Raw genomic sequence first — 20215 nt, forward strand, 5'->3', positions numbered from 1 at the left:
ATCACAACTTTTCCCTATTTTCTCCTTTTGTGTTCCACACAAAAACGAAAGTCCTGCAGGTTTGGAAAACATGATGGCGAGTAAATGACGACAGATTTTCATTTTTGGTTGAACTCTTTAAGTCTGCCAAAAATGTAAATATTACTGTCCTGGAGAAATGTGCACACATGACCAAGGTGGAATATGCGCTATTAGGCTCTGTCTCAACGTTATTTGGGGTATAGACTTGGATATATTGAGCAAAACGTGGGGAAATGGTCAAACTCACAAAGCTCTGCATTTAAACATGCTTGGGTCTACTTACTTGTAACCTTCCCCTATTTCTTCCATACAAACTGCACTTCATTGTCAATGCTACAGAGTTTTAGTTGCCGTTCAGTTAAAATGACCTTCTAGTGGTTAACAAAGAGGATGTTTTTGCAGGTATGTGGGTGGCTGGGTAATCAGATAGTCTGTATACTGCAAAACAGTCCCTATTTGATGTATTACACTGACATTAGTTTGTGATGGTTCTCATCAGGGTGAAACTTTCGATGCATCCTCAAATCACACATTTTTTAAACACAAGCTTGTGTAGCAACATACAAAGACAAAGTCAGATTCCTGGTCATACCTCGCTGAAGTCAGAATACTTGTACCGCCTTCTTCCAATCATTAGGTGCAAAAAAATGACAATTATGGGGCTGGGACAAAGTGACTTATAAAAACAAAAGTCTTGAGCCAAAAATGACAAAGTTTTCTGTCTCATACAAAATTGCATCATGCTAAAATGGAGCTGTTTGTCTTTTACACTGTAGATGGAGGTGATAATGAGCGATGCTTTTTAAATTCGTCCCACCCCAAAGGTTTCCAGTCTGATGTTCTCTCATCGCTCTCTATGTTGGGCAATTTACGTATTAGTGAAGCCACGCAGTTTGTCCTCATTATTCTCCTTCCTGCAAACGTTAGTTAGTTCAAGCGTAAAATAAAGGTTCTAGAGGAGATGGAGAAAGTCAGAGGCCTCATGGGGAGGATGCTGGCCAACAGTTGGTCTTCTCATTCCTCTCTGTCCCCAGGTCTCTTTGGCAGATGAGCAGATGGGGGAGAAAGAGTGGAAGAGAGACAGACCATGACTGAAGTTTATACAGGATGGTAAGGTGTAAGCTGGGGAATAATGGGAAGAGGGGCTGGCCAGTGGTGGAAGTTAGATACAAGAGGAGGAGCTGTCCTCCAGAGTCTGTCCCATAATGCACCAGGGCTCCTCCCTTGAGAAACGGCTGCGTTAGGCATCATACTTCTTCCCGCTTCTGTGGATCTGATGGAACAGTGTCATGGAAAAGGCCATCCCCAAGAGCTGAAATGACAAAATCCAAATGTAAAGGTTAATGACACGCATGAGCTTTATGACAGCAAACATGGGATGGCTTGGTTGAATGGAGACAAAACATTGGATGTGCTCCTAATCAAACTCTAGAAAATTTAGGGGTCAGTATCTAACACAGAATGCATGAAATTGATAAAATATAAGGATTAATTTCATTTTATAAATATGATATGTTTGTTCATAATACACACATTACATTCATTTATAAATTCATTTATTCACCTTGTTATAAAAAAAGTAAATGAAAAAATTATCAACCAAGATTAATAAATGCTATACAAATATTGAACATTATGACACCTAATGTATTTAATAATGTTAAAAAAGTAACCTTATTGTAAATTGGTGTTTTTGCCAGCAACACAAAGCATTTTTTTACAAACTTTTTAATTTTTAATTATAGTAGATGTTTTGCCATTTGCCGTTTGTTTATTTTCCATTTTATTATTTTAAAGTAGATGATTAGCCATAGAAGGGCTCTTAAAACCATGAAATGCCTTTGATGTCACAGCTCATGACAGTTGCAGTTACTTGTGAATGGTTTGGGACTGTCTTTGTGTGGTGCCATCAGCCAATCAGTGTTGTTCATATTTAAAAAACGGTCTTTGACGGAGAAAAGTGCTTAGTACCACGTCAGGGTCTAAGAAGATGTACGCACTTTTCCTTGTGGCAGAGTCGGATTACAGCAGGTATTTGGAATGCTAAGCAATTCTTGCTGCTCGCCATTCTTAAGTAAAGCATTTGGACGTTGACTGGTGCTCTTTTATATGTTAATAACATTAATTAAGGGTTGTTTACAAGGTGGAGATCTGAAACCACGATTATTTGTGATTTATAAATTTCACATCTGGAAGAGAGGCATATGCACTTTTTTGTGCGTATGTTCATTTTCTGATTCACATGTATGCACATTTGAGAAATGATCATAAGATCAAATGTAGGGCGGTTTCTACGCAAACATTTTATAAATTACATGTAGGTCCCTTTTTTGAAACCCCCCCCCCAAAAAAAGTCCAGTAAGTAAAGATGGAAGCAAACAGATCACATGCTAGTATTATAGACCTTCTTGGGAAAATTGACATCATTTTGTAGAAAAAACAAAACAAAACAAGATTAGTGAAGATACATAGTGTCATGGACGTAAACGGAAATGTGTAAAATGTGTGAAATATACTGACTCTTTAAAGTTCATTTTTAGATCTATCCTGTTACATCAAACGCACAGCGGTGGTCGACTTCCCACAGCCATTATCTTAAAGCTGCAGAACAGAACAGGAGGCGGCAACAGACTCGGTGTGTGGATTAAATCTGATTTTCTCACATCTTTGAGCTTTAAAGGTATCACATCGCTTCTTCTTTACACTATAAATTGACACAGACACTGAACTGTAAATCTTGGCAGACTCTCACACAGACTTCAGTGTGAGACTGCTGGAGAAGCCAAGGCCACTAGCAACGTCTGACAACCAGAGATGCACTGTGTTCGAAAAATGTAAGGAAATTATTCCTTTCAGAATCCATACATTTTTAAGAGCAAGAACTACGGTACACTAAAGGAGTACCATGTTTTTATAAAGCTTTCTGGGCAATGTAACTTGGAAATGATGTTCTAACTTAGGCTACGTTTACACGGAAACGATCTGAAGAGAAAACGCAAAAGTGATCACTTTTTATTCTGCGTTTAGACGAGCGTTATCGGGGGGAAATCTGCGTGCATATGGTGACGCAAAAGTGTGTGAAATTCAATGTAGTATGCACTCCAGGCGGCTAGGTGGCAATGTGAAGCACTGATCGGTGCCTTCACTGTCTAGCAAACTTTTGCGTTTTTACCGTTTAGACGGAAACGCGACGGTGGAGCGTTTTTAAGATTTCCACTCTGGAGGGTGGTTTCACTTTTTTGCGTTTTTAAGCTCCGAAAATGCCGTCGCCGTCTAAACGAAAGGCACATCTGATAAAATATTTTTACGTTTTCACCCGCGAGCGTTCTCGTGTAAACAGGGCCTTATATACCATTCAAAGGTATGGGTTCTATTTGATCAAAAATTACAGTAATAACTAGGGATGCACCAGATACCGCGCTCATGTACTTGAACTCGGAAAAATGCTCTGATAACAAAAACCGATACCACAAAGTGTACAGTATACAGTGCCCGTAAAAAAGAAACACAGACAACAGAGCAAACACAGAGCAGAATTGATATTCCTCAGAGAAGGATGTCTATTAAGTAAATGTATCCAATTAACAGAATATTAAACAAATTAAATATTCACGCATAACTGCTGTTCGTGAGTTGCTAAGCGAAACAGTATGAAGAAAACAGAAAACGTGTGTGTAACAGTATGTTGGATATGTGCAGATCCTAAAGTGACAGCAGCCTAATAACCCTACTGCTGTCTTTGTCCTCAATGTTCATCTAACAACAAAATACAAAAAGAAAATCACCCACTGCTCTTGACTGAATGACTTTAGCAACTTTGATAAGGATTAATATTTAATTTGTACATTAAAGACTATTCAGTGTTATTTTACATTTGATTACTTTATTCAATTTCTGTACTTAAAAATTGTGATGTGTCACTGGTATCTAAAAAATTTAACCGAAAAAATCCTTAGCGTTGAGGTCTGCTGGAGCATCCGGTATCAGCATTGGTGCATCATTACTTTGAATGGTATTTCATGGAATATGAATGGGGATCTAACAGTTCAATGGAATATATGAAAGTACCATGGTTTTTTAGAAGTCCCACAAATAATTTAAAACAACAAAGCACTTACAGAGCACACATTTTAGTGACTAATAACCAGATTTGGCTGGCTTTTGCTTGATGAGATCTAAGTAAATCACTTGTGACATTTGCCCTAGCTCAGCCCGTGAGGAGGATTAGCTGGCAATTGTTTGCTTACAGGCCAGCGGTCACCTCTTAGTCCATCCTGAGAAAAGTACTTCGTAAAGACCCCTTTGCGCCATTATCCTCAATAAACTGCAGGTGATTACAGACCACGGGTTTAAGAGAACTCGTGGATTAACCGAGAGACCATCTTGGCTAATCCAACGTTTCGTATTTCTACCTTGCAATTAATGAGAGTAAACCTGATGTAAACTTTTGACGATCATGTAAAATTGTGAAACTGTTAAGAGATACTCTTAAATTGAGTTTGCTAACTTTAAAAGTGGCAAAGATGCCTAGTTCCATGAAAAATCTTGAGTCTAACATTAATGCAAAACACCTCCACAGAATGTACATATTAGACCTGGCTGCACTGATAATCAAATACATCGAATTCATGCTCTTTCTATAATGAACCAATGCAAGACATCATGTGGGACTGACAGACTTTCACTTTCTATATTACCGCGTATCAGCGAGCCCTAATGAGCAGTTCACTCGTTTTCTTCAGAGCTGTCTGTGGGTCTCCATACATGTGCTTCACTGTTTCAGCAGAGCCAGACAAGACAGGCACGCTCATTATCACCACTGTGTTTGACATACTGAGTGATGGCAAACACACCAGCACACACAATCTTACCTGAACTACCAAGATACACATGCCGATGGTTCCGAGTAGGTGCTTATTATCTTCAAGCCACTCTTCAACTTTCTCGTAGCAGCCCTGGAAGACAAGAAAAGTCACAAGATGTCACAAGATCTTCTGGGTGAAAGCACTAATACAAACAGATTGTGTATGTTTCACTTTCTAATTTGCTAGTTGTTAATTCTGATTCAGAGAAAATGAGCTGAACTCCAGCAGCAGTGGAATTCATTTGAGTGCATGCATGAGAGAGCGAGCGACTGCTGCGGCTGCATTTTCAACGCGTAGTCACTGGGGGAAAAAAGCACATTCAGCGATCTACTGGTGGCTATGCGGAAAAAGACAAAACAGCTTTGAGTTGGCGGTGTTGTGGGCTGCTTGTCATACTAAGGCACTGAAAAGAAAATCCATTTCCAGCACAACCGAAAACTGTGGTAGTAATGCTATATAATACCTTCAGATATGGAAAAACTCTTGGATTCCTGTGCAAACAGCCTTATGTCACTTTTTTTTTTTTTTGTGCTAATTACTCGTTCTATGAATTTAAAACAATTTATGTTGGCTAGCTGTTTAACTTCTGGGGCTTAAGATAAATTTAACAATTAAACGGCTAATGGTTTCAGGCTAACTTTACTACAAATGTGTCCTTGTGTAATTCGCTCTTTAGAAGGCAACGGACTGGAAATCGTGACATTTGAATTTTTTTTTCTTTTTTTTTTCCACAAACTTTCTTGTTCTGCATTAATGGAAAAAACATTGAGGATTCACTAAATGTAATTGTCTCTTCTCACTCCATTAGTACCTCTGTGGTAACTTAAAAGCTGCAGAAAGACAGCGTGACAATTTAACATGTAACTTCAGCTACTGATGTACATTACAGCACTGTCAATGGCACAAAAATATTTCCTCAAGAGACCATTGCCCTCCCTACAATCTCATTTAAACTTTAAAATCAGTTTTCATGAGTTAAATCAACTCCCATAGGAAAGACAAACACATCTAGGGCCAGATTTACTAACAGCTTGAGCTGTTAAGAATAAACCCTCTTTTGGCATTAAAAAAACAACTGTCAGGATTTACTAAAGACACGCACTGAAAAGGCGCGGGCACAGTTATTTTTGTGGCTGACCTTATTGCAGATGCATTTGTAGGAGTTTCCCTTTGAGACGCAAAATTTATTTGAAGAGAGTACTTCAATGAATCACGCAAGGTGATTTACTAAGGTTTGCATTTGTCAATTTACTGGTATTTGTGCCATTGTTTAACGCCCAAAATAAGCATGTCTTAAAACAGACGCTAATCTGCGCTGCTCCTGGTAGATTGCGTTGGTCATTATGGAAATGATACGGCTGTGTCTGTGTTCCTTAATGTGCGCAAGCAGAACTTTCCACTTACATTGGCGATTTTTTGGAATTGCGCTCTCACGCTAATTTGCCCTGTTTAGTAAATCTGCCCCATAGTGTCCAAAAGTGAGAATTAATACATAAAGGTACATGACTCTGGCTCTTTACAGGCGCACTTAGAGGTGCTACCAAACAGAGATGTCTTAAATCTATGGCTTTTACCGCCTTTCATTTATTAATAATAACTCTTTTCAAGGACAGAACAGAGAAAGATAAAAAGGAATAATCTCAATTATTAGCTCCAGTCCTTTCTTTCATCCTGCCTCAATTCAGAAATGTTCTTTAATGGATATAAGATTAACAGTCCAAATGTATTCAAAATGAGGATGATTAAAAATGAAAGTCATGCATTTGAAATGCAGTATATGTATAGTTCACTTCAAATGTCAAGGCTATTAGTTGAGGAACTATAACAACATTGTCATTGGTTTAAGTGCAGGTGTCCACTCACCCGTGTCCAGAACATGTTGGTGGAGTTGCGGCCACACTCCTGATAATGCTCTTGACAGCAGCGGTCGGGAACCACCTTTTCTTTCAGAGCCTCGTGCCAATCTGTGTACCCGGTTACTCCACAACACTTCCACTGTCGGGCAGGGGGGGATAAAGGGGGACGATGATACATTTTATTAATAACCAGACTAGATTAAGTTCCAGATATTGCTGTGTATATTAAAGACATATTTTCAAAATTCTCAACATAATCATGATTTCACAAAGAGTACCTCAGCTTGGATGATATTCCAGGCATTTCTCAGTCCAATGTTGTTGTCTGTGTTGTAGAGAGCAAGACCATCTTTCAAGTCCTGCTTTGCGTTCTCACTGACCTGTGAACAGCAGAAGAAAAAGTTCAGTCATAGTCAATCACAAATCTCATCTTGACAGTACCAATATTTCAGAAAAACCACTTAAATTATACTTCAATAAAAATAGATTTGACAAATTAATAATAATAATTTATTTTATATATATATATATATATATATATATATATACATACATACATACATACATACAGTGGTGGTCAGAATTAATGCCACCCCTGGTAAATATGATCAAAAAATAAACCTGCATTGTTTATCCTTTTGATCTTTCATTCAAAAAATATATGTTTCAAAAAAGATATGTATATATATATAACACACACACTGTTGTTTCAACTTAAAGTGTTTGTGCTGCCTTCAAAATTTAAGTTTAGTCAACTCAAATATCCAAGTTGTCACTTAAAATTTTAAGGCAGCATGGACACTTACTTTAAGCTGAAACAACATTTTTTTTTACAGTGTATATGAATTGTATCATATCATTCATATTTCTACATAATTTGTATTTATCATAATTAAATGTATTATATCTTTCTTGCCTAATTATTCCTATGTTTTTAACTGAATACATTATTATAAATTCAACTAATTGTAGATTGAAAGCTTGATTCATTCAAGTGGTTTGGATGAATAAATGTAAATATGTGTAAATATAAGCAATGTGAGGAACAGAATAGTGAAGAACAATAAGCAAGTCCTAAGAGAAAAATTATCTGCTTGCCTACCCTAATAAGGAGCGTCTATTTAGTCAATACCTTCCATCGGGTTCTTGACTATGTCAAATTAATGTAATTAGCATCATTAATTGAATGTCTGAGTAGAGCGTAAAAAAAAGCATGCCACTGATGCTGGAGGACGACATACTCATATACGCCACTCTGGAATCACTTCCCCCTCGGCTGTGGCAGATAAATATTTCGCTGGCAGTTTTAATGAGGTGTACAATCTCACATTAGTGGTTCAGTGCACTCTGGCCCAGAGCGACGGTAGTGCGGGGTGATTACTGTTTGACAGAGCGGTGGTCCTGATATAGACGCACGCCAGATTAACATCGTTTCACCCAAGAGAAAAGAGAAAACACAATATTCTGGAATTTCAGGCATATTTCAGTGAATGATAGTCTCTATCACAGAGCCATAAATAAGATATATAGAGCTAATATCTACAGTTTTAACATGATCTATTGTCTAAGTTTTTTATTGCTGTTGTATTTATTGTATTATCACAACACTCCCTGTTTTGCTCACATCTAAAAGACTCTGAACTTCTGAAGAAATTGTGACTGGTGCCTTTGCATGATGCTAGGATGGTGTGGGTGGTTGTCAGGACATTGCCAGGTGGTTGCTTACTATCCCCAAAAAAGCCCATCAAATTTCTATAATTTTCTATCATTCCTAGATATGATTTGGGACCCTTCATTGATGCAAATTTATTGGATCTTTTTTGTCCATTTTATCATCTTCCAGACAAATCATGAATTAAAGCACTTACAACAGTACATCACAGTTCTACTCAATAAGCCACACAATTTATAGGGACAGTTCACCCAAAAATTTTCTCACCCTCAAATTGTTCCAAACCTGTATGCATTTCTTTCTTCTTTCTATTTTTTTCCCCCTCCAAACTATGGAAGTCAATGGGACCCAACAACTGTTTGATTACCGACATTTTTCAAAATATCTTCTTTTATGTTCAGCAGAAGAAAGAAATTCATACAGGTTTGGAACAACTTGAGGATAGGGAAATGGGAGAACTATCCCTTCAATGTATCATTCATGTCCCAGGGAACATACATGGTTTAAAAATTAAATAAATAATAATAATAAAAAATATATAAATTTGAAACACATTTTGGATAAAAGTGCCTGCTAAATGTACCTAATAATATAGCAAATAATAATACTTATAATATAACAAACTGAAACATTCATGCTGTGAAACATTTAAACGCAGAGGGAAATTAATGAATGAAGAGTATGAAATTTAATTCTTATAATCTTTCCAAAAATATGTGGAAATTAGACTAAAATGTTCTCCGGAGACCCTGTTATGTGCATATATATCTACTTTATTTTTGCATTCATTCCAGGGATCGATGAAATAAATTCAGCCAATGATGCAGAACGGCAGCAATAACACTCAGTCAAGACAAGATATTAAAAAGCTGGTAGAAGGCATATGTCTTTCACTGGAGTGTACACTCATTAGTGCCAGACATATTTCCTGGTGGGTACACTGCGTGAGTAGCCACGTTTCAGAATGGAGAATAAAACGAAAGGTGAATAAGCTCATCATCCTTCTCCACGGAAACATCTTGAGACCTCCGAGTCTCATTATACAAGAATACATCAAAGCACACTCTCAACTCCATCAGGGAACACTGTGACATCACTCCTTTCACGTCCTGCTTGGAACACATGATAATCACAACTGTTTGTTAATGGCTGTTCTTTCATACCTAAATAAAAGCGTCCCAATTGCACAGCACACAAGACTCTCATATTCCACACGGGTCTAATTACAATTAGACTCAGACTTATAATAAATTCTTAACCAGCTTGTGCCTGAAAAAGGCATGCAATTCTGTTCATCCTGTTAAAACAGCAAAATTGCATGTCTAATGGAGGGATGTTACATGTCCGACTAAGCCTCGCTAATGCCATGAGCTGAGGGTTCCTAGAAAATTGCATTTTATTTATTTATTTTTTACAATCATTTATTTTCTCACAGCGCATCTATGTTCTCTAAATACTTTAAAGGTTTGTGGTCAGTAAGATTTTTTTTTGAAAGAAATGAATACCTTTCTTTAGCAAAGCTGCATTAAATTGATAAAAAGTGACAGAAAAGACATTTCATTTTACATAAGATTTCTATTTCAAACAAACTTTCTATTTATCAAAGAATCCTGAAAATATATATAAAAAAATTGTTTCCACAAAAATATTAAGCAGTTTTATAAACAGTTTTCAGCATATATTCACCAAGTCAGCATATTAGAATGATTTCTGTGACACTTAAGACTGGAGTAATGATGCTGAAAATTCAGCTTTGCATCACAGGAATAAATTACATTTTAAAATATTTAAAAATAGAAAACAGTTATTTAAAAATGTAATAATATTTCACAATATTACTGTACTTTTGATCAGAAAGACACTCTGGGACAGCCTGGGGACAGCAAATATGTATCCAGTAATCACAAATTTTTAATCACAAATGGATTTAATTGAAATTCATCAGTCAAAAGGTGTGGTAATATATTTCATGAAAGGTTTAATGTTATTATTAAGCACATCATCGTTGGAATGCAGCAGGCATGTCAAATAATCTAGTAATCTGTCTTCTCATCCAAAAACCCACAAAGAGCGCTAGATGAGGATATTCGAATGCCTCTGTTTTCTGACAACAAAAGGAAGCTGTCCTATCCTCGCCCTCCGCAATGATACATATCCTGTCACTGAAATGAAAAGTATTGGTGAGGTGTTGCTCTGATCATATATTCTGCTCTAGACACCATCTTGCAAGCCCTAAGGGATGAGCTATGCTAATGCAACATACTGTTAGGAGCATCATATTATGCAGAAAGTTAATTTGAGTTCATGGGAAGAGTGCCAGTGTAAACGAACGGTTACTGTAAGGAAGTCACGTTCGGACTGTCAATCTAAATCTACACTAAACAGGAAGAAGCAAAAACTATTCAGATGAATGAACTCCAGTCTAATTGTTTATCAATATTTTATTTGTTCTTGGTGAAGAATAGAATAATCTGCCAGACAACATGTGCCAAATTTGTATTATTAATAGGTTCAAGGATTTGAAACCTACAACTTCTCATATCATTAGCATCTCATATCACTACCAAGAGCCTTTATATCCACTATTACATCCTTTACTAGTGCTAAAAAAGTGAATGGAGCATATGTTTCCCATGGCCTGTGGCTGCTTGTAGTTAATGCATAGCTCATTAGGAGTTTGTATACCTGGCCTTGGGTTCTGTTTAAATAATGTCTGTCCAGTTGGATACAGTCTCAGAACGCACGGTCCAAAGCCATTTCAGCCAGCGCAAGCATCTGGATCGTGTGAATGACCTAGCGGCTCTCGGTGTTTGATTTGTAATCATTCCTCTCATTGATTTCCTATGCTCTCAGGCAACTTGTTAATGTAAAGATGTTAGTGTTTGTTTGGGAATGTGGAGGGTTTGACCAGAGGGTCAGTTGTTAGATGTAGCTAACGGATGACATCATTATCTTCTATACCAAACATTCTTGGGGTAAACTGGGAGCGGAAACCAGAGCGAATGCTTATACAGAGAGAAAACTGTGTGCTTTTCTTTTGGTCTCGTGTGTGTTTGAGTCTCCAGAGTGTGGAGAGGTTTGGACAGGTTTGTCATATTATTGCCCAGGGGGCTTGGGTTTGTGGAGATGTGGCAGCACACTGTGTATGTGTGTGTGTGTTGAGGAAAGCCTGCTGTTTACTAAAGAGTAGAGGAAGAGGAGGATGAGGTCAGACAGCAGATTATTCACTGTCCATCACCTCTGCCTATGGCAAAAAAAAAAAATTGGGGGGGAGAAATTTACAGAATGCAAACACACACACCTAAATCCTAACCAAAAGGGATAGTTCAACCAAAAAAAGGAAGATGTTATAAAATTGGTTAATATGACTCTTATGACACTGTATTCCAAGTCTTCTGAAGTCATACAATAGGTTGGTGTGATTCATTAACACTAGAAGTGCCATGGTGGTCATTCTGACCGTTTTGAAATTTATATCTGCAATAACTTTGTTGAAAAAATAAATAAAATCCTGCTGGTACCTGACTTTTCCTAAAAGTGTCTGTATTTTCATTTAAAATGTTTTTCATATAAATTACACATAAGGCAAAAAAACTAATGAACATATTTACCTATTTCGGCCATAGACGGTCATATTGACCGCACTGAATTTTGCGGTATTATTATTATGCCAATATACACAACAATAAAATGTGGTAAAAATACACAAAACATATTCCACAACAACTCATTTAAATGTAATGATATTCAGAACAGAACAAGAATGAAAAAATAACTATAAACAAGCCAAAATGAAATACTTTATAAGCGAAAGTGAAAGTAAGCGGCGTTGGGCTCACGTAACTCTCTAATTAGAATCAAAATGTTTCAACATTTGCGATGTATGTGGATGGAAAACTATTCTTTATTATAGGCTTTGTACTTCACTCACGTTCCAATATCGACGGAAAAAATCATCCTCTTTATACGCGCAAAATGGTACGAATTGTACTAGGCTACTGACTATATAAACAGAGCAGTGGAATTTTTATATGTTAGGTTGACTATTTTATTATTATATTTTATTATGGCTATAATGAACAGGCTGTGTGTGTGTGTGTGTGTGTGTGTGTGTGTGTGTGTGTGTGTGTGTGTGTGTGTGTGTGTGTGTGTAAGGCGCGGGCGCGATCAAACAGTGGAAACATGAAAACATAGGCTACTCCGTCATTTTGTTCAGGACATCTACGGATATTATTTATTTATAAATGTATAATTAAACTTATTTAAATATACAGTTTGGTGTTGTTTTGTTTTTATAAGATATCCTATAATACAATAAATGCATTAATCTCTCAAATGGGTATTTATCAGTTGAGATATAGAGTTTGGAATCTAGCGGTCAAAATGACCGCTTGTGGCAGTTCTAGTAGTTATGGAATTCTGGCACTTCTAGTGTTAATTGACTCTCCTCATAAGAATTTCATAAGAGTTCATGTGAGAAGTGAGTTATCAGTTCCAACAGGTCTTAATGATTTGTTCATTAATCAAACTGTTTCAGTTCTCGAGTTCAACTCAATGACTCAATGATTCTCTTGTAGTAGCAGTCAGAGGGTGGGAAGATTATATCAGTGAATGATATCAGTGTTCCTCACCAAAAAAAACTGTCTTATGACTACAGAAGACTTGGTATATACTGTAGCATGCAAGTCATATAGACAACTTTTATGATTCGTTCATGGTTATTATTATTATTTTTTGCATCCTCATTTAATGTTTGACATGAAAAAGAAAGACCAGTACACTATTTAAAATGTAAAATTCTGGTGGTTTGTATCACATCACTGTATTTTTTGTTTTCTGGACCTTTATATACATTTATAGTGGCTTATTTTACTGTCAGGAGCAAAAAGAATATTAAAACATTGTAATGTCACATATAAATGTACTCAATTTTGTAACATACAAATAACTCAATTTATAAAACTAACAATTTAGTTAATCTTTTCAAATGTAATCAAATTCATTTTATTTTTGGCAAGTTTACCGTTTGCCGTTTAAGTATTTAATAAATTGTATTATTATTATTATTACTACTACTTACATTACAGAACATTCTGCTCTGCAATGGTAATATATTTCTTTCATAATTTCTTCAAGTTAGACCAAACTTTTATTTTGTCAGGTTGTAATGAAGACCTTTGAGTTTTTCTGTTTTAATAAACTGCATTATTATCATCATCATCATCATCATCACTACTACTACTGCTACTACTTGAAGTAGTACTGTGCAATGGTAATATATTACTGTTTTAATTTCAAGTTAAATTAGCCCTTTGAGTTTCCATGTGTATATGATGCTCGTGAAGTTAACTCTTAGAGCAGCTCTGCAGATGAAGTTCATGTTCTCAAATAGTGTGACGGCAGATGCAACAAAATCCCACAAGCGTCACTACTTTGATTGTTCCTTATCCCTGCAACATTCAGCCGTAAATTAATTATTAATGTTAGTTAGATTCATTATATGTCTACCTTATTTAGGCTGACATGCAGAACATGCAGACTCTTTTTGAGCTTTAATAATTTACAGACACTATAGTCCATATCACAATTTGATTCACTGAACAGCCCTACTTTTGATTTATTCATCCAAAAATTGTGTGACATTCAGCTTTATACAGTAAGGTCCATTTGTGACTAGATTCTGTGATTCTACATGGTATTTGCCATGTTAAAGAGAGTTAGTTGTGTGGCTTATTTATTGTTGTGTTATAACGTTATAAGCATTTGTCAGATAATAGAGGTCTCCTCACAATACACTCTACATAGCGCTCTTCGTGGCCATTGAATAGATGCAGCAATTGTTTCAGCTATTGCAGAATTTGAAAAAGACATATTGTTTGCCAAATTGAAACTGGTATACCGGTTCATGTCAGTGCGCAGCACTAGTTAGTGACCGAATTTTCATTCTAGGATGAACTATACCATTAACAAACACATTTATAATTGCACTTTATTAGCACTCTTATGGGCTGAAATATGTGCCACCAGAAACTGAATTTGAATCATTTATATTTGAATTTGAATTGCTAATCTTGAATATTTGCATTGGAAAACTGAATTTGAATCACATAATTTGAAATTGTATTGTTTAATTTGAATAATTGCATTGAAAAACTGAATCTGAATTGTATAATTTGAAATTGAATTTATTTGTTTGGAACTGAAGTCCAATACAATTTGATCATCACTGAAAATTCAACTCTCTATATATACTCACATTCAGTTCTCACAATTCAGATTCAGATCACCAAATTCAATTTCAAGTTACTGTGACAGACATCCAGGTAGTTGGAGGATGAAGGAAGAGCAATCGAGCGCAGATCGATAGATAGAGTTATCCCTTATATATATCTGCCTGAAGCCTATAACTATATATATATATATATATATATATATATATATATATATATATATATATATATATATATATATATAACCTATATATATATATATATATATATATATAACCTATATATAACCTATATATATATATATATATATATATATATATATATATATATATATATATAACCTATATATATATATATATATATATATATAGTTATAGGCTTCAGGCTGATTCAGGCAGATATATAAATTTTTATACCATGGTCTGGGTGAATACTCGATTCTGATTGGCTGCAGGGTGTCCATTAAAAAGTGATAATGTACACCTAGGAAAGGCGTCCCGTCAATTTGCCTGATGACAGTTCTAAATGATTGCGCTGGCTCAAACTCACTGATCAACTGCTGCGGTCGGGTCGCTGTGGCCACGTTGCTTGGCAACGCCTGTATACGGGAGATATTAAATAGTGTGCTCGACTTAATAAATAAAAACCCTCACGATTTTTACTCTAAAACACATTAAAGTATTATTAATTGATTAAATATTTCTTTCTTTCGTAAGTGACCATGGTATAAGCGGGTTAATGCCCTTCGAGGTGTCCATTGTCAGGTATTAATGGACAAGCCGTCGTCCATTAATACCTGATAATGGACACCTCGTCGGGCATTAACCCTTACATAAGGGATAATGTATATAGCGAGGCGGTTGTTATAGCGAATAACAACCCCGACAGGTCTTGAATCATCCTGAAGGGGTTGTTATTCGCTATAACAACCGCCTCGCTATACATTATCCCGCTTATTACATGGCTACCTACAAAATAAATAAATAATTTGACACAAATTATTGATTTAAAAAGGAGTTTATTGATTTAAAAACGATTGTATTGCTTCCGCTAAAGAAAATAGTCCGTTCCGCGTCCATAGCAACGCTCTGTTTTTCATGGCAACGGTGTGATATACTTCGCAGCGTCTGTTATCAAGAAATAACGCCCGCATTCTACATTGGAATTCAACCAAGCCATGTAATAAGTATATCACACCGTTGCCATGAAAAACAGAGCGTTGCTATGGACGCGGAACGGACTATTTTCTTCAGCAAAAGAAAACTCAACTATTTCCTCCAGCAGCGTTTTGTCGGTGTTGGCTTCCAGGAAGCGGGCAGTAAGTCTCCAGATCCTGCAGCCGCAGACGAACTCTGCTGCCCCGCTGTAGTTTCTCTCCGTCCGCCGGCCACCGGCAAAGGCAGTGGAACTTCCCGCCGAAATATACGTACTCCCGATCACCACTATGTCTTTGGCCAGTCCCATCTGGATCAGCGGGGACCGGTGCAGCAGCGAGGTGAAGCTGTGTTCGCTGCCGCGGGCCACGGAGAGAGAGAGGCCACAGGTTTCATTCTCACCTGTGAAATGTTATCCCTTGCTTTTATTTATTTATTTATTTTTATTTATTTATTTTTTCATTTCTTTCGTTCTAACATCCATAAGCAGCACAAGAGTCTGGCATATTTAGTAGGGCTGGGTAAAAAATATCGATTTCTCGATTTTAATCGATTCTCATTTTTACGAAACGATATCGATTCTTAAATCCCAAGAATCGATTAGTCATCCTGTTTTCAGTTGATGAATTAATGGAACATTGATGCGCGCATCCCATCCAATAAATCGCAATAATCTTTGTGCTTTGTTATTATTGATATGAAACAAAGTCTCAGATTTCAAATTACGTCCATTTTCTTACGAAATTCAAAAACAGAATTACCGTTTTGGCGCTGTGGCGTGAGATCGCTTTGGCTCAGCTCAAGAGAAGCAGCAACGCGGAGCGCACATGATCTTCTCTTCCGCATTAATAACACCAGTTACTGCGCGAAATAAACACGAATGAGCATCTGAAAGTGTGTTAAAAGATAGAGTACAACTTATCGAAGTCCGTATCATGTCACATGGAATCGCTCATTCAGTGTTTCAAAAAGACGTAAGTAAACAATGTCATGTAATGTCACATTTACCTCAGAAAAACCATATCCAGTGACCATAAACTCGTTAGTCAGCTAGAAAAATTAACTCTAGAGAGGAGCATTTTGCTAAATATATGTACCATATTACATAATCATTATAATTTTTATTGTTCTTCAATATTTAATGCATGTTTGAATAAATCTGGAAAGTTTTTGACAGCCACCATTTAAATTTTTATATTTCCATATAACTTTATTATTATAAAAATAAATAAAAGTGTATTTTAAGTGTTTGTATACAAATCAGTTAATTTTTACCTTCAATATTATAGTAGGCTAATGAAGCCTATTGGCTACAACTGACTCCCATAGTTTACAATAATTTTTTTCCCTTTTATTTTCCAGTTTTCCTTGAGAAAATTTACAATGTATTGTACCTGATATCCAAAATAATCGATATTGAATCGAATCGAATCGTAATCGAAATCGAATCGAATCGCAAGCTTGTGAATCGAAATCGAATCGAATTGTGAAATCTGTGTCAATACCCAGCCCTAATATTTAGTGCTGAGTGATGATCCTGCGACACTGAACTCTATCTATCGATATTGATCTGCGCTCGATTGCTCTTCCTTCATCCTCCAACTACCCGGATGTCTGTCACAGTAACTTGAAATTGAATTTGGTGATCTGAATCTGAATTGTGAGAACTGAATGCGAGTATATATAGAGAGTTGAATTTTCAGTGAGGATCAAATTGTATTCCAAACAAATAAATTCAATTTCAAATTATACAATTCAGATTCAGTTTTTCAATGCAATTATTCAAATTAAACAATACAATTTCAAATTATGTGATTCAAATTCAGTTTTCCAATGCAAATATTCAAGATTAGCAATTCAAATTCAAATATAAATGATTCAAATTCAGTTTCTGGTGGCACATATTTCAGCCCATACACTCTGTCTAAGTGCCTGTCATGAGATGGTAATTTCCAGCCCAGATGATGGGCCAGACTCTTGATCAGCAAGGGAAAGTCTGGTCATGCTGTGAGCTTGCAAGATACGCGCAGTGTCGGACCTACTGTCACGCCGTCAGGTGATTTGAAACCTGGCATGGAGTCCTTAGAAACCCTGGCTGACCGCCTCACCTGATCAGGCACTTTACAGGACACATTTGCTACTTTAAGCTCCAGAAGTGGAAAATGACTGTTTATATAGTCAAGCCTGATGCAAATCATTTTAACACTGGCACATTCTGTGTTGATTTGTTTACCGCAAGTAAATTGGTTTAATTCAGAGCCAAAATCAGCAAGTAAACAAGCAACCACAATCATGCTACCACATGAGATCACAAGCTTAACACTCCCAGAATCAGCTTAAAAATAACAGGAAACACAATAGACACCAGTGTTTTGTGCGACTAAATTATGATACGAGTTTGGGGACCTTTAAAATGGTACCTGGAGTTTTACTTCTCATCAAAAATAGCCTCAACCCATCCTTTGCACATGTTGGTCGCAACTCGTTTTTAGAGCATCCCTAATTGTGTCAGTTTTACTCATGTAATGGCACAACATTAGACGCTAAAAAATGTTAGTCATCAATGGATTAAACCGTAACCACAGCTGAGGAGGCGAAAGTGTGCGGTAATGCTCTTCATCCGTCTCTGTAAGCCTATCCGAAAAATCATGCTACTGTGCTTCCCCCTTTTCAAACCAGCTAATATGGCTTCATTTGGCCACCATCCTGCGGCACACACGCTGGAATGAGGTCATGAGCTTAAAGACGGATGCTCTAATCTGGTGCCTAGCCTTCGCCATCTGCTGCAGTCAGATGGTGGGTCATTGGAGGGTCCACGTGTGTGCTTTAATCCACAGCGTTCATATACACTCAGAGGTGAAGACCTATACCTTTGTTTCTCCAACATACCACAGCAGGAGGGAAGCATATTGCTGAGTTTAAGATTGAGGAGGGCAAAAACATCACTACTGAAACTTTACATCTCTCAAATTATGAATCTAGGAAAATTACAGATAGTTTGGAATTTTGTAAATTTGACATTTAATAAATTTGATTTTTGTGGGATATTTATACATTCAAACATACATGTATATATTTATCTCAGAGTCACAAACTATATTTTTTATTCTCATGAAACAGTTGAACAGTTTTGCTGCTTAATATTTACAGTATGTGGAAGCAATGATACAGTTTTTGGGATTCTCTGATTTCAAAGGTCAAAAGTACAGCATTTATTTGAAATATATGCTTTTTTTAACAATGAAAAAGTCTTTACTGTCTTTAGTGGTTTGTACAGAATAAGAGTGCTTTCATACATTGCCAGCATGACTTTTTTCCTTAGATGTGATAATGGCTGCCTTGTGATTTGGAGATCAAATATTGGAGTCAATTAAACATTCCTCTGATCGCTCACGCCATTCTGTGCGAACGGAGTGGCAGGTTTTTGAGTGATGGGAGTACCCCTGCTGCCCAGTTCAAGTGGTGGAGAAATGAAAGAGACGTGCTCACAACCCTGTGCAGTTGATACAGATCTCTATATCTTATTGTCCCTTTCTTCTCTCTGAAGTATCTCCCTCATCACAGTGTGTTAAAGGTCATAGTGGTATCTTATATTGTTTGTACGAACAACATCAATACATGGATGGGATGGTCTCAGAATTGTCTTTAAAGACTAACACATGTTGGAAACACTGCTTTCAGTCTAGCTTACGTCATATGAAGGTACAACCTTGAGTCTACACACAATATAGAAATAGAAAAGACGTGTGCTTGCAGAAAGAAACTCAATACAGACAGGAACAAGCAGAGAATTCTCATGCTACTTGCTACTAAAACGCAGTCTCGGTTTGCGGTTTGCGGTTGAGTGTGAGTTACACGCTCCGATAAGACAACCAGGCAGTCCTCGTACATTGGAGAGATAGGCAGATCCTAATCTCTAAATGGATTGTGGGTAAGTGAATTACTTTAGCTTCCACAGAGAGCATGGCAAACAGAGTGAATAATGAACCACCCAGAAATCCTTGACGGGATTTAACACCTCCTAGCATCCTGCCGTACTTTTGGGAAGCGTCCTTGAAAAGGAGACTGTGCAGTGCACCATCTGAAGCATATGTTTGGTGACACTTGTGACTTCATCAAAGAGGAAACAGGACCTCTGCGCGCCCTGGGTGGGTAGCAATCCGCTAGGATCTGCATGGTGTTAAAAGGTCAGATTGCCCTGTTTTAGACATTCCAGTTGGCACAGTATCGCTTCCAGTTGAAGGCCGTGAGAAAGAGCCTGACCACTGCGGCAGGTGGAAGGGTTGACAGAGAAAGAGCTCAGCGCCAATTACTTGGTGACAACTGGCCGGGATTAGGCCTTGTTGTGTGTGGTGACCTCTGACCTTTGAGAGCTCGCCTGGTGATGAAAACTCTTAAACTGCACTGCCAAAAGACA

The 20215-nt window shown here is 37.0% G+C and overlaps 1 protein-coding gene across 1 annotated transcript in view; it reads right to left on the reverse strand.

The window, feature by feature from the left end:
- tspan9a (tetraspanin 9a) overlaps positions 1 to 20215 on the reverse strand; it is an 84187-nt gene continuing 63972 nt past the window's right edge. Inside the window, exons 3-6 of the mRNA XM_084124400.1 lie at positions 7021 to 7122; positions 6750 to 6881; positions 4893 to 4976; positions 1 to 1333 (exon numbers count right to left, since the gene is read on the reverse strand). Of these exons, the coding sequence (XP_083980526.1) occupies positions 1262 to 1333; positions 4893 to 4976; positions 6750 to 6881; positions 7021 to 7122 (390 nt within the window). The 3' untranslated portion in view covers positions 1 to 1261. The remainder of the gene's footprint in view (positions 1334 to 4892; positions 4977 to 6749; positions 6882 to 7020; positions 7123 to 20215) is intronic.

This window comes from Abramis brama (genome assembly GCF_963993115.1).
Source record: "Abramis brama genome assembly, chromosome: 9".
NCBI classification, from domain to species: domain Eukaryota; kingdom Metazoa; phylum Chordata; class Actinopteri; order Cypriniformes; family Leuciscidae; genus Abramis; species Abramis brama.